The sequence below is a fragment of the Papaver somniferum genome, chromosome 8, assembly GCF_003573695.1.
Source record: "Papaver somniferum cultivar HN1 chromosome 8, ASM357369v1, whole genome shotgun sequence".
Lineage (NCBI taxonomy): Eukaryota > Viridiplantae > Streptophyta > Magnoliopsida > Ranunculales > Papaveraceae > Papaver > Papaver somniferum.
The window spans coordinates 18,984,487-18,999,454 of record NC_039365.1 but is presented as its reverse complement, the minus strand read 5'-3'; the positions used below and the strand labels follow the sequence as shown (position 1 = coordinate 18,999,454).

Sequence of the window (14,968 nt, the reverse complement as noted above, 5' to 3'; positions counted from 1 at the left end):
AAAGTCATAAAGAATCAATTATAGTTACCTAGTGATTGTGAAATAGGGCTTCCTCCATCATCCCAGTGTTGGGGTTTAGCTCCTCATGTCAAAAACACGCTCAAAATATTTAATCATGGCTCAAATAGGTGTTTTTATTGAAGAAGTGAATCTGTAACAGATATAATTGTTACAGAATCCACTGTTACGGAAGCTGCCCTTACAAATAAATTCTAACAGGAATAGTTTTTGCAAAGCTGTTACAAAGGTATTGGATTTGAAAGATTAGGTAACGGTTTCTTGCTAAGTTGCGAAGTGTTCTACGACGTTGTTCTTCAGCAGCAGAAACGTCTTCTCTGCAACTCTTGATTTTCACCTCTGCAGCTTCACCAAGCCCTCATCTCGGTCCCCCAAAGTCTCGACTCCCTTCTATGAACTCCCAACAACTTATATATAGCCAACAGAGCGATTTAATCTCCCCAAAACTACTCGAAATCTCTTCTTTTCTTGGCAGTTACGAGAATAATCTCTTCCCAAAATTGTTTCACGCGTTTCTGAGCTTTCCAACTTATCTCAAACTCTTCCTTAGATAGATATGTATCTTTGGGAAGAGTTTCTTGCCTTTAGTCTTCCTAGAATTCCAAAAATAAGTCATACAGAGACCCGTGCAAAACCTGACTTCTATTTCTTTTTCCGGCTATTCTAGCCAATTTGGGTTCAAACAAAAGACTTCACCAGGCCTGTTTAGGCCTAGGGAGTAAACCCAATCAATTTCAGCCATTGAATCACTCTGGAAATCGATCGAATTCAATCCCCAACTCTGCCAGTTGCATGCATATTTTTCCCGCCAAAAACTATAAAACTTGATTCATCTCCTGCGGATTGTCTAGACAATTCTGGGCAAAAATAAGACCATTACCAGCCCTGTTTAGCCAAGAGGAACAAACCCATTTGATTTCAGCCATTGAATCTCCCTAGAACACCTTCAATTCTTCAACCCTAATTTTGTTCTTATTTTCCCTCCAAAATTCAAATTTCAAATGAAGAAGATGACCTCCCCTTATCCAGCAGTGGTTTCCCTTTAGCAGCTGCCTGAAAATGGATGCCCCTTAGTAATTAGGCTACCCCTTAGTAATTGGTCACCTCTTAGTAATTAGGCTACCCCTTATCCAAAGTGAGAGTCCGTATAGTAATTTTCTCCCACGAGCGCAAAAACCACTTTTTTAGCCAATTTCGCCGTAAAAGCTTATTTCTCCAAAAATACCTACAGGGACATAAAAAGCCATAATAAATATAAAATCGAGCACTAATAATATATACAATTGAGATTATATAAGAAAAAAATATGCCTATCATTGCCTCATTAGATGGTTTGAAGATCGGGAGATGAATTTATCTGGGGGAGTAACTCTTTAAAAAATGGCAGCATTCCTCTTAAAGAATCAATATATATCCTCATTTGAAGAACTTGTGTAATGGGAGAAAATCAGAGCGTATGAGCATTTCCCTTGTATTGATCTCGTTTTTTTTAGTTTAATTTATGTTCTGTAGTTTGTATTCAATAGTTTATCTCGTACTGCTTTTAGCCAGTCTCTATTTAGTAATCCTTTGCCGTTCTGAACCCTTACCGAGCTGAACCCTCCTTTACATTTTTTCTGGACCTAAAGGAAATTGTGTAATCCTCCTTTCTCTGATAACAATTAGTTTCTTATTTATTCCTATTTGTTTTCTGCATCCGTCCAAAAGTTAGCTTTTGTGGTTTTTTTTTCTCTTCTTTCGACTTCTTTCTATTCTCTCCTATGTTCTCCCCTGTTAGGTACCTCTCAGCTCCAGCACCATGAACTACTATCCTGGAATTTCCAGGGAATTGGAACTCCATTAACCAAGGACCATTTTAATTTTTTGTGCCAATATTACAAGCCAGACGTAGTGTTTCCAGCAGAGACAAAAGCCCCATTGTCTCGAATGGACTCTTTTTTCAAGAATTCTCCTTTCCATGATTGGTTCATCGTTCCATCCGTGGGAATATCCAAGGGTTTAGCAATAGCCTGGCACAACAATATAGACATGAAATTAATATCTTCTAAATTTAATGTTTGTTATTTTGAATCAAAGATAGGAGATACCGATATCATGATCACATGTGTCTATGGAGTAGTCGAAGATGAACATAAAATCGAACAATGGACCTATATCTCAGACATCGCGCAACAAAATAAATAAACCTTGAGTTCTGATAGGGGACTTAAATGTTATTTTGGACCCAGACGAAAAACAAGACGGAAATAAAGAAGGCTCTAGCAGTAAATCTTTCATCGTCAATACTATCAATTCTTTGGGACTCCAAGACGCGGGATATGATAGATCGCCTTTCACTTGGTCAAATAATCGAAAGGGTGAAGCAAACATCTGCGAAAGAATTGACCGAGCGATTACATCCTTCTTGTGGTCTCAGAATTTTCCGGATACTAAGATAACTCACCTCCCGAGAGTAGGTTCTGATCATACGCCAATTTTATTAGATTCAAACCCAGAAAAAATTAGGCTACAGAAACCATTTAGATGTATTAGGTCTTGGTTAACTCATTCCACTTTACCTACTGTAGTTGAAGCCTCTTGGAAATTACATTCCAAAAATTCCCGAGAAAGAAATTTTTCTGGGCTCCTTAAATTGTTATCCTCTGATTTATCCCATTGGAACTCAAATACCTTTGGGAACATCCATAAACATATAAAGTCCCTAAACAATAAAATTGACAGTATCCATAGATCCGGAAACATTTCCAAACATATAGATAAATTAAAAAATCTTCAAGCGGAGCTAGGAAAATGGTACAAAATCAAAAACGAATACTATCATCAACTTTCTAGGTATAAGTTCTTCAAAGAATTTGACCAGAACACAGAATATTTCCATGCCACCGCCTCGAGTAGGAAAAGAATCAATGTGATAAATTCTCTTAAAGAACCTTATGGGCTTTGGCTTTCAGATAGAGATAAAATCAATTCGCTTATGGTTAAACATTTCCAACAAATAGGCACTTCCCAAAGCAACAATTTTTATTTTGACCTATCCATCATCATAAATCCTTGCATCACTGTTGAAGAAAATACTTCCTTGTCAGAAATCCCCACTAAAAAAAAGATTTGTCTCACCCTATCAAATATGAACCTATGGGGAGCCCCAGGCACGGATAGCTTCCAACCCGGTTTTTTTAAAGCCAACTGGGACATACTGGGAAAGATATCATTGGCTCAGTCCAAGAATTATTTCGATCTGGCATTCTCGACAAAGATTTAATCATTCCTTCATAACCCTCATTTCAAAAATTTCCACGCCTCAAACTCTGAGAGACTTCAGACCTATTAGCCTGACCAATACCATTTATAAAATAATCTCAAAAATATTAGCTAATAGATTGAAACCCATACTCAGTAAAATAATCTCTCCCAATCAATCGGCGTTTCTCCCTGGTCAACAAATCACAGATAACATCATAATTGCTCATGAACTTATCCACTCGATGAAAATTTCCAAGAAAAAAACGGGTTTCCTAGCGTTAAAACTAGACATATCAAAAGCTTTCGATAGGGTTGAATGGACTTTTATTGTGAAAGTCTTCTTAGCTTTTGGCTTCTCGGAAAACTAGACAAACCTCATTTTTCAATGCATATCAACAACCTCTTTTTCAATTCTTCTCAACGGTTCCCCGGGACCCACTTTCAGCACTTCGAGAGGTTTAAGACAAGGTGATCCATCATCGCCGTATCTTTTCCTAATATGCATGGAAATTCTATCTAGACTCATGGAAAAAACTATTGAAGAAAAGAAAATCACTGGATTTCAAATCAACAAAAATGCTCCCAATATATCCCACTTATTTTTCGCGGATGACTGTTTTTTATTTACAAAAGCGGATCTGGGGGAAGCGAAAAGTCTTTTGGAAATCTTACAAGTATTTGGGAACATCACAGGCCAGATGGTTAATCTTCAAAAATCCAGTGTCTACTTCAGCCCACGAATTCATCCGAAACATGGGAAGATTATAGCAAATTATTTAAAGTCCCGCTGATGACCAAAAACGATAGATACACGGGGTACCCCGCTCTTCTTTAATAAGAATCGAAAAGCCAATTTTGAGCCTCTACTGCAACGATATTATTTTACTTTACAAGGTTGGAAATCAAAACTGTTATGTCAAGCGGGTAGGACTGTCTTGATAAAACCTATCCTTCAATCTTACCCAACCTATCAAATGCAAGTTCTTGCTCTGCCAAAAGAAACACTTGATCAACTCGACCGGATTCAGAGAAATTTCTGGTGGAAAAAAGATTGGAAAAAAAGAAAAGGAGAATTTATAAAAGCTTGGAAAAGTATATGCAAGCCAATTTCCCAAGGTGGTTTAGGAATTAAAAACCCCCATCATTTCAATATAGCTCTTCTCACGAAACTTGCCAGTAGATTGGTAACTGAAAAAGACCAAATATGGGTCAAACTCCTAAAAGCAAAATATTTTCCAAACTCACACCCTTTAGAAGATTCCAGAACCTCGAAACTGTCTTGGATTTGGACCAGCATACAAAATGGTTTAGAGCTAATAACAAGAAATTTGTTTGGCAAGTCAAAACGGAGCTTCGGTAAAAAAATTGGGAAGACATAAGGATTCCTAGCACGGATATAGGCCATAAAGTCCCCAGCTCTCAAGATCAGACACAACCAAGAGTTCAAGAGCTAATAACGGATCAGAATAAGTGGGATCAAGAAAAGCTAAACCAATTCTTTTATTCATAGGATAGGGAAAAAATTCAAGCTATAAATCCAAGGAAGCAAGAGCAAGACATCATTAGACGGAGGCATCATCACTCAGGAAAATTCACGTCCAAGAATATTTATAACTTTCTAGCCAATCAGGATCAAGATAATAATGACAGCCTAGATTTCCCATGGAATAAGATTTGAAGAATCCAAGCAATTCCAAGAATAAGACTTTTCATCTGGAAACTATCACAAAAAGTACTTCCAACATCTGCTGGACTAGGTGCTCATAATCCAGATATCGACTCTATTTTCCAGTTATGTAACAATCAAGCGCAAGAAACAGAACTTCATCTCTTATGCGAGTGTCCGTTTGCAAGATCAGTTTGGTTTGGTCTCTCCCTCAATAATATAATCTCAAGTTACAATTCTATCACAATTATTTCCTCGATTGAATGGTGGATTACGGAAACTAACTTGAGCCATCTTCAGGTAAAAATTTCCACCATACTCTGGTTCATCTGGAAATACAGATGCTCGGTAGTCTTTGAGAAAATAAACCCAGACCCAATCAATTTAACAGGGCAAATCAATAGTTTCTTACAATCCTCCCCGTCAAATACCCTTCAAAGTGATATGAAAACTCAAAAGAAAATCTCAACCAATTACTCTTGGTCCAACCTAAACTCGGATTGGATAATTTTCATTGATGCTTCCTTTAAGAAAGAGAATTTATCGATGGGATATGCTTTCATTCTATATTTAGCAGATGAAGAGTCTTTCATGCACCTATCTGCGGGTTCGGAGTGGGCTACGTCAACTTTCCACGCAGAAGCAAATTTTTTATTAAAGGCAGTTACATGTTTAAAAGAAAATATTTTATCAAGTGTTTTCATAGTAACTGACTGCAAAGCGTTGACAGACAATATAAACAAGGTAAGTGCAGATTCTTCGTGGACAGCGGAAAGCACCTTGCAAGAAATAAAGATAATCTTGGGCGGTCTACCTCAAGCTAGAGTGAAATATATTAAGAGGAAGAATAACTCAGCAGCGGACTACATTGCCAAGGAGGCAAGGATTAAAAAGCTACGACACATGTCAGATAACCTGCACCAGAAAGTTTATAAATGTAGCATAGATTCTAATGTTTTTGATAAAAATGATCTTGTAAATCTTTTATACTATATTTGCTAGTTAATATATGATCTTTCCCATCAAAAAAAAAAAAGAATATCATGAAAATTAAAAAAAAGTGTCATACAGTATGATATATCCCTATAAATGGACACGGCCAAAGCCAAGCTGTTAAAGTGTAAGACCGCATCTTTCCGTGCATATATGAGAGTTGTCATGCCAACAGGACGGATGGACGGCAAAGGATTTTGGTAAAGATATTGTCGAAATATTGAGACGCCCAATCTTGACCCAGCATGTCTCTGATATAGTCTTTGAGGATGTTGTACTCGGTCATTGCTTATTGAATGTGATACATGCACAATTATCCATTTGGTCTAATCGAGTCTTTAATCAAGGATGTGACCACCTTGAGTGTTGGTATTTAGTATCTCTCTAATAAACATGGCCAAGGCCCAAACAGTTTGAAATCTGCATTTACCAATATCACCCACGGATAGCGATAATGTTATCGGGTCATGATACATTATACGAGAATGATAATATTACTGGGTGATGATACCGATGACCTATATCAGAGACTCGTCGATTCTAAAAAATTTAAGTGTTAATAAGAAATAACAACATGGATATAAACTCGTTTCTTAACTCATGATAATACGGTAATCAACCATGCTAGCTAATAACCTAAAATAAGTAGTGACTAAAATTGGAAGCTATCTTCCTGATGATTGAACACTGTAAAAACATTTTCTAGTTAATGGCTTGATAAATTGATATAAAGTCGGCAACAAGCAAAAATCTCAGATATTTATCGATTCAACCAAGTCCACTGCCTGTATTATAATTAGTCCTTCAAAGTTCAAACCATATAGTCTTGCCAAAAAAATATCTGAAAATTCTGAAATGTTTCCAACTTCAACCACTATTCGGTGACCATCATTTTAAAGTACTAGTACTTATTAAGCACAGGACATTTATTCTAAACTATCTAACAAGAAATAATAATGAAACCACATTGTCATTATCACTCGATAGTAGTACTAGATTTCCATCTAGCAAACAAAAAGAAAAAAAATAATCTTTCATTAACAAATTACAATTGCTCAATTAGTTTGGAAGCCTAATTAAAATACGAAAATGATTAAGCTACCGCGGCTGATCCAGTGTGAGGAGGGGAGTAGCCCCCATTTCCCAACCCTAGCCCGCTACCAATCCTAGTACTAGAATCGCTCCCCTCTCCATCGTCAGGTTTGATCCGCGGGATGACTCGCGGTACGTGTATCATCACTGATTAAAATAATTCACTACTATTAAAATCTCAATTAATAATTCCATTTATTTTTAATTTTAATAAAATGGGACCTTAATTAGTTCTCTCTTTCTCTAAATTTAATCGAATCCGAAAGTAACCTCTGACTGACTCAATAGCTGTTGGTTTTGTTGTTTGTTGGTACAGCAACTTAATGCTTATCCTTTCTTCTCTTCCTCTTCTTCCTCTTCTACCATCTTATCATCATCATCATCATCATCATCAACACCACCACCGGCCTTTATCATACCAAATTGCGGGACCACCTATAACAACAAAAATAAAATGAATATTTTTATAATCCAACGGATAATATCTCATTATCTTTTTCATGTGCATTATTGTAGAATACTGTTCCAATGCTTTACGTGATATAGCTTCACCTGATGTTACAAATCCTAAACCACTCAATCCAAATTACATGTATAGCTCAATTCAACCCAAACTCAAACAACTGGGAGTTGGAAACAGAATCGTGTTCATCACAAAGTCCCCGAAGACGACTTAAAAAAAAAAAGCCCGTTGATATTGTTTACAGTTATATGTAGAGTATGCATTATGAATATATCTTATAACGGTGTTATGCGTGTTCATGTTAAGCAAATGTATGTTGGAGGTCGGGGCATTAGCCCCCTCGGCCTCTACATGACTGTGTAACGATAAAAAGGCAAGCCTCGTGTATATTGATAATTCTCCGAACTCGGATCGGTAAAGGTTACAGGACTGACTCTGGATTATCATTTTTCTGCTGTAAATGAGGAGTGCCTTTGTACCTGATCATTTGGTGATGATGCAGATGAATCGTAGGGTCTTAAAGATAAACACGTCATTTCCTCATCCTCCCTTGCAGAAGTCGCTGTATCTGGATCCGCATCTACTACTGCAAAAACAAAAAGGCAGAACAACGATTTTTAAAAACAACTCACAAACTTATTATTCTGCAAGCAATAACTTTTCCAAGAAAAATATCTCAAGGGCACTTTCGTCATTAAAAATCATTTCAAGCTTAGGTAACCATGTAACTAACTCTAACATGCGCCATCAACATGATCATCATCTCATTCTCGTTTGCAACATCATATTTTTTTTATCCTGAAATCATAATTCGCATAAATATATATGAAAAACCTTAAGAATCTCATTTGTGTACCTGAATATTTAGTAGTGGTGGTGATTTTGTTGTGGTGTTGCCGTCTTAAATCCCGAGTAGACTCAGAACTATCAGGAAGAAATCTATCCAGAGGTATAAGTTGATGTGTACGAGAATCACTGTTCTTATTATTATTATTATCATTATTTCTATATGTATAATTATTGTTACGATGATCAATAAGCATTGTTCTAACAAATGAATCTTCCATCCAGTTTAAGAAATTAACATGTTTCTCATTTGTCCACAACCCACACAGATGATCTTCCATTGATCTTCTCCTTCCTGGTTGTTGTTGTTGTCGCATCTCCATATCGATCCAATAATATCAAACCCTAACGCAGGAAAAAAAAGAAAATATCTCAGAGTTTTCGAAGATTTTTGGTACTTTGTTGTAGTTGTTGATGAGATGGTAATAATAGAGATCTTATACTACAACCTCCAAGAAAAGGAGAGAAGGAGGTGCTGGTTTTGATTTTGATTTATTCCGTGGGCTTACCGAAGATATTTTCGAGCAGATATTTTTATGATACAGCTACGCCATATTATATTATATACACCTTGGACTACTATTCCTTGCCACGTACTTGTTATATCAACATGATTATCATCTCCGCTGATATTTTTTGGGTTCTGCCATCCTACATCACGCTATACCTGATTTTGTTCATGTGTACGTATATTATTTAGACACGTTAGTGTTTTATATTCGGGACCCACAGTTGATCAGATTGATTAAAATGATAAAGGGCTATTAAATATCTGTCCACTGCTTTATTTTGTCTTGTGTAATGTATCGAGCAAATGACCATACGGCACGTGTTTGATGATATGACTGTTTGAAGCTAAACAGCACTTTTGGATTTTTTTACTTGTGAAACTTCTAATTTTAGAAACAGAAGATATTTCTGTTGAGGTGAGCAAAAACTACAGTGTGTAATTGCTGACTTAGAATTCACTCTACTTGGTGGTGGTGGTGGTGGTGGGGGAGTACAGAAATTTGAATAATGTAGAAGTAATCCTAGAAATGAGATATAAATAATATTTTGTTAATCAAAAGGGGTTAAGAAATTGTTCTTTCGGTTTAAGAAGTCATAATTTTAAGTTATAAAATGTAATCAAGTCAGTTTGTTTTCAAATAAAAGCAGTAAAGTATGATAGAAAGCAAGGAAACCAGCTCATTTCCATAGTAACGGTGCAGATGTTTATCGTAAGAATATCCTTTGCCTCCAAGATTTCTGTTGATGACTAAGTTGTTCTTTCTTCCCACCATATTCTAGCTAGTGGTGGGATACACATCGAAATGGGGTTTGCTAGAGATGTACATTAATAATGTGTTCCGATGTCGGAAGAAAAAACGCTTCAGCTTTTCTAGAAGCGAGAAGCAAAAGGTCGATTTTTCTGCTTTTAGAAGTCGTTCAGAAATTTTTGACCAAAATAACTTCTTATAAGTTAAAAAGTTATTTCTAAATACATATTCACACCCGCTATAACTTTCCTAGCAGTATTTCATTGCAGCTTCAATGTGGTAATTGATTTTGAACACTCGACAATATAGAACCTTGCAACGTTCATCTGTATCATGCCAGAACACCAATAATCCTCTGCATATCGTGGTTTCAAACGTTCATTTTCTTAGTATTTTAGCATCCACTGGTACAGGATATTTACTATCTTCCTCTTATCGCGGTAAACACTCAACTCTTTTACCACCACGTAGGTGTCAATGTATTTATGGGCAACAGCCGAATATCTTTATTTTTCTAGCTCAGCTGCAAGGAGGTGCCCTGTACAAAAGCGGAAAATATCTCGTTCTTTGTGCAAGGAATTTGACAACGACTAAGGTATGGTGGGGCAGATATTTTTCTGGGCTAAATAACCAAAAGACCTCCTTATAGCAACTATTTACGACTTCACCACCCAAAGAATGTCAAAAGTCAAAAAGGAAAGTTCTATGTATATATAAAGGGCCTGATATTTGTGTTCTTATAAATATCGTAGCTTTGATTGGTTCAAAAGTAACCAGCGGCCAGCTACATGCAATAAGTAAGCACAGATGGATGGTATTATTGGTGTCAAACATTGAAATGAAGCACCGAAAAGATTTGGAATTAGTAGGTCGACCGTAAATGTTTGTTTGGTTTACAGATATTTTCTTTCATAGAGAACACTCAAGGAATGTATTTGTTCTTTTCCTTCTAATACATTACAAAGGGCTGACCTTGTCCATGAGAAATTATTTAGAAATAATCCATGTCATAATTAATAATTTGAATCAATCGATAAAATTAAGGGCAAATTAAAAAATAGTCACAGTATTAAGATCCGGTTTGCAAAAGCATCCTTCTATTACAAATCATTGACAAGATGATCCTACTTCCGTTAAAAGCAAGGTTATCTCACTGAGTCCCACTGGTGCAGAATTAAATGCACTGGTAATTTGACGAGTTTGCCTTTTACCAGACCGTGTTAAATCTAGCACCGTATATCTCATACAAAGTCATCTCGATGACTAAATATACGGCCAAGATTATGGTCCTAGAGTATCTCCTTAACCTAATGAATTTAGATCTACCACCATACATCTTACGATTGATGCATCTCGAAATGAAACAGACGGATAGGATCAGAAGTTGGAACACTCGACCTATAACAGTTTAGGGTTCAGGCAATGAGGCAAAGTCATTTCATTTCGTCTCAGTCATCTCTCTCTCTCTAAACTCTCTGAAGAAATGGCGATACACTCGAAAACTTGAGATTTTCAGTGGTTTATGTCGCAAACAGATCATCACTAGATTAGGCTGGTAGGGTTAATGGTTTTTTATACATCTTCAGTGCTTATTCGTGAAGATTAGAGATCAAAGAAGGTAAAACGGTGGTCAAACGGTGGTGGTTTTATTACAAGATTTCATCACTATGTACGCGAACATAATGAGGTTGGTATTCATAACCATAAACTGTCAATTTCACATTAGATTTCAGTAACCCTAACTGGTCGATTTTTTCAACTTTTATAAACCCTAATTTCTCAAAATTGGGTATTTTACAAATTCAGTAATTTGGTATTTTACAAATCAATTTAGTAAACCCTAATTGAGGACTGTTGTTATGTTATCTGCTACAAATCAATTCAGTAATTTGGTATTTTGTCTGTAAATTTAGTGACCCCTAATTGAGGAAAATTAGATATGTTATCTGTTACTAGTCACATACTTATATTTTGAATTTGATTATGTGTATTGCAGGAAGTATGTGAAGAACCCAGTTAGAAGCTTTAGGGTTGAAGAAAATGATACAAATAAGATTAGGTATTTTGATAATGTAAGTGTGAATTGTGGTGGATTGAATGGTTTTAATGTTGTTGTTCATGCTGCATATCAGTTACCCCCTATTAAGAAGGTTAGTCTGACCTGGTTCAGTGACACAGACCCTTTCTATATTGGTAATAATGAAGAATTCTTTGAGACGTGGGACAAAGCAGTGGTTGAAGATGATGGATACATTTATCTCTACATGAGTGTTACCCACAGGAAAGTGCCTCTTAGTGATGAATGCCCTTCATCCTCTTGTGTTTCAGTTTCAAAGAGTCTTATGATGACCCCTGAGAAGGTGCAGAGTATATCAAGACTACATATTGAAAGAGATGCAACACCAGTGAGTATTGACCCATCCTTTTTTTTAACACCTAAGAAGAGGATTATCTATAGTAAGTTACCTAAGTTACTAAGAAGAAGTCCTAGGATGTTGAAGAAGTCAATTGCTGGTAGTTTGGGTACTGTCCATGGTAAGAATTTATTTGTTAATGTGGATGATGTTGAGGTTGTGGATGGAGAAATATCATTGGAATCAAGACAGGCTGAGTTGGAGTATGAAAACATACAACTCACAAATATTAAAGAAGATATGTGTCATCCCATTGATGACTGTAGAAGTCCAGTTGCTGATGATGCACAAATGGGTATTGAAGTTTATACTGACTTTGTGAACAACTATTTTGGTGGATTAGACTCCTTTGATTTCATACATCCGGAACAATATAAGTAAAAGGGAAATGCAGGTATGATTTCTATCGCTCTCTCTGTTTATATTAAATTCATTTGAACTTGTATGCATTTTTTTGATTAAATGCATTTTAACTTGTCTGCATTTGGTTATAACTGAAGCCCACAATGACAACAATTGTGGTGGTGTTGAGGAGTGTGAACCAAAAGGAAAAGCATTGTCTATTGTAGCATCTGATACTGACAGTGGTGATAGTTCTAGTAGCAGTGATTCTGAAGATGAAGGTACCTTATCAGTCCAAGGAGTTGCAGAGGATGCTGGTCAGAACACAGTTTGGATCAACCAGTATGAGCAAGTTTGGGGGCCACATGTAGAAGCTGCTGAAAGATCATCTTCTTTTGATGATGACACTGGAGATGCTGAGGAGTTTGTGGATGTTGATACCATGTTTGTAGTGATGGAATTTATGGATAGGAAAGACTTTAAGATGCACTTAAGGGCATATGCAGTGAAGAAAAAGTTTCAGTACAAGTTGGAGCCTAATGACAAAGAAAGGATCAAAGTTAATTGCAAGTATAACAAGTCTTAGAGATGTGAGTCTTTTTATTTATGCAAGTGTCAGATGTTATGGTCTTAATGTATGTTAATATTCTATGTTATTTGATGGTGTCATAATCATGAAAGTTTCTTTTTATTTAAAGTAGCTCATTACATTTGTAGATCTGCTATTTCCTTGCATAATTCTGTCATTTTCAGGGATGTTTCTTTTACATTGGATCTAGCTGCATTGAAGACAGCATCATACAACCATTGAAAATCAAGACAGTTGGAGCATTTGAGGCAAGCAATGTTATAGTTGTGTGCATTCTGGCAGAAGAAAATCATCACAGTTCCCTTACACTTCTTCTTCTTGCAGGCTTGGTTCTTCCATGGACAATTGCTGTGCATATGACTCTTGTCACAACAAGCAAAGCAGGAATGTGGTGTTGGGAGTTGAACTTTCATTGCTGTTTTTTGGTTTGTGGCATCTGCAAACCACTCAAAATATGAGCAGACTGAGCATCTCAAGAACTTCTCAGCAGGATGATCTTCAGTTTGAGATTTCAACAACTTTCTCACTCCATTGCAAGGTACATTATTACACCTTGAATATATCCATGGACAAGAAATAGGATCATGCATTCCAATCTCACATAAACAATAAATGATGTTGATGCTGCTTGATCCACCAACTACACTGCTGCTGCTTGCCTCACTTGAATTGTTGCACCATTCACTTTTTCCTCCACCCATTTTTTGTTTGAACATGTTGTCTGTTGTGGTTGTTGGAATTTGAAAATAAATATGAGTATGTGCAGGCATTATGGTCGTTGGAAATTGATGATAAATATGAATTTTTACAGGTATAAAAAGAAAAGTGAAAATCCGAACGTTGGGAACGGTGATGATTTTCCATGGAAGAACCAAGCCTGCATCATACAACAGAGAACACAAAAACTAAAGAAAAAACAAAAAAAAGAAGGTAAAAAAGAAGGAGAAGAAATTAATCCGCAACTAGTTGATCGATGTAAACATTGTTGGAAAATTTACACTGAAACAGGGTAAAGAAAAGAATGTTGTATTAGGGTTCAAGGCTCTAATGAAAGATTCTTTTCGACAATTATTCGACCTTTTCCCAGTTGAATTGGTGATGAATATCGCCGTCAGGATAATTGAAGCCCCACAATAGTGTTGGATTCAAAGCTTGTACGACCTTGATCCAATTCCAGGAACACATTGGTTTTGTTTCTGATGATGCTTGTAAGAAAGAAAACATAGAGAGTTGAGATGTTATTTTGAATGGAAAACAAGTCTCATATTTAAAGAGGAAATCACACCCTTTGGAGATGACTCTTCATCTCTACAGGCATCTTTTCAGAGTGAACAGGCGCGTCTCTTCCTTCAATGCGTCCATTGCTGAAACGAGATTTCTGTTCAGTTTTTATAACTGATAATAGAAACCCTATAACAGAAAATTTCCAACGAGACGCTGTCTCGCACTCTGCAGGGGGTCCCTTGCCCTCTAGACCCCAGCGACCTGACCGGGCAGGTCGCACCCCGGGAACAGCCTAGATGCCTACCATTCAAGGGTTTGTTGAAAAATATCCAACAAACAGGGGGTGTTGGAGAAGTCCACCAAATATAAGTATCTTGGTGTAAAGAGTATTTGGCAAGACTGTGAACTAGACTATCAACATCTCGTTCAGAAAATGAACAAGTTAATGAACTGAACTCTTACAAGAGAGTTAGAATTTCATAGAAGTTTCATGCTTCAATAGCTTGATTAATTGAAAGCAAACCCCTCGATTATGATCTTATCCAACTGTAGTCTATTGTCCAGTTTAAGTGCTAGTAGAGCTCCTTGTGTTTCAGCTACCAGCGGTTCATTTTGGTTATTGATGGTAGACGCAACAACTTCAATACTTGCCTATGAAGTCCTTGCAACTACAACTGCAAAAGACTTGAAATCCTTCATAGTTGTATCGAAATTTAGCTTAATGACTTCCGTAGGTGGAGGAGTCCATTGATCGACCGTCTCATTTGGAATCATAAGCTCATTCTATGGTTGTTCTTCGGGCAAGTAGTAATCTCTGAA

The 14,968-nt window shown here is 36.6% G+C and overlaps 2 protein-coding genes and 1 long non-coding RNA gene across 4 annotated transcripts; 2 read left to right on the top strand and 1 right to left on the bottom strand.

Moving 5' to 3' along the window:
- Positions 1 to 6,845: 6,845 nt before the first annotated feature.
- On the bottom strand, positions 6,846 to 8,796 carry LOC113302394. Its single transcript, XM_026551296.1, has 3 exons — positions 8,332 to 8,796; positions 7,955 to 8,061; positions 6,846 to 7,447 (listed from the first exon to the last, which is right to left on the bottom strand). The coding sequence occupies exons 1-3, from the start codon at positions 8,642 to 8,644 to the stop codon at positions 7,340 to 7,342; spliced, it is 528 nt and encodes a 175-aa protein (XP_026407081.1). The 5' UTR covers positions 8,645 to 8,796; the 3' UTR covers positions 6,846 to 7,339.
- A 2,231-nt stretch (positions 8,797 to 11,027) lies between these two features.
- LOC113304428 lies at positions 11,028 to 13,173 on the top strand. Of its 2 annotated transcripts, XR_003338197.1 has the most exons (4): positions 11,028 to 11,267; positions 11,577 to 12,388; positions 12,495 to 12,926; positions 13,090 to 13,173. XR_003338197.1 is itself a non-coding variant. In XM_026553533.1 (3 exons), exons 1-2 carry the CDS (start codon positions 11,248 to 11,250, stop codon positions 12,373 to 12,375), a joined length of 819 nt encoding a protein of 272 aa, XP_026409318.1. In that variant the 5' UTR covers positions 11,028 to 11,247; the 3' UTR covers positions 12,376 to 12,388; positions 12,495 to 13,041. The 2 variants fall into 2 exon arrangements, 1 of the variants encoding a protein (XP_026409318.1); XM_026553533.1 differs by lacking the exon at positions 13,090 to 13,173 and having other exon boundaries at positions 12,495 to 13,041.
- A 76-nt stretch (positions 13,174 to 13,249) lies between these two features.
- Positions 13,250 to 14,252, top strand: LOC113304429. Its single transcript, XR_003338198.1, has 2 exons — positions 13,250 to 13,463; positions 13,737 to 14,252. It is a non-coding gene; the product is annotated as an uncharacterized LOC113304429 (long non-coding RNA).
- Positions 14,253 to 14,968: the final 716 nt, after the last annotated feature.

What these genes read in the sequence shown, in the direction of transcription:
- LOC113304428 (XM_026553533.1), top strand. Translation starts at nt 11,248, where the DNA reads ATGTACGCGAACATAATGAG. An exon ending in ATGTACGCGAACATAATGAG is followed by an intron (nt 11,268 to 11,576) that starts GTTGGTATTCAT and finishes TGTGTATTGCAG; the next exon opens with GAAGTATGTGAAGAACCCAG.
- LOC113302394 (XM_026551296.1), bottom strand. Translation starts at nt 8,644, where the DNA reads ATGGAGATGCGACAACAACAACAACCAGGAAGGAGAAGATCAATGGAA. An exon ending in CACCACTACTAAATATTCAG is followed by an intron (nt 8,062 to 8,331) that starts GTACACAAATGA and finishes TTGTTTTTGCAG; the next exon opens with TAGTAGATGCGGATCCAGAT. An exon ending in CATCATCACCAAATGATCAG is followed by an intron (nt 7,448 to 7,954) that starts GTACAAAGGCAC and finishes TTGTTGTTATAG; the next exon opens with GTGGTCCCGCAATTTGGTAT.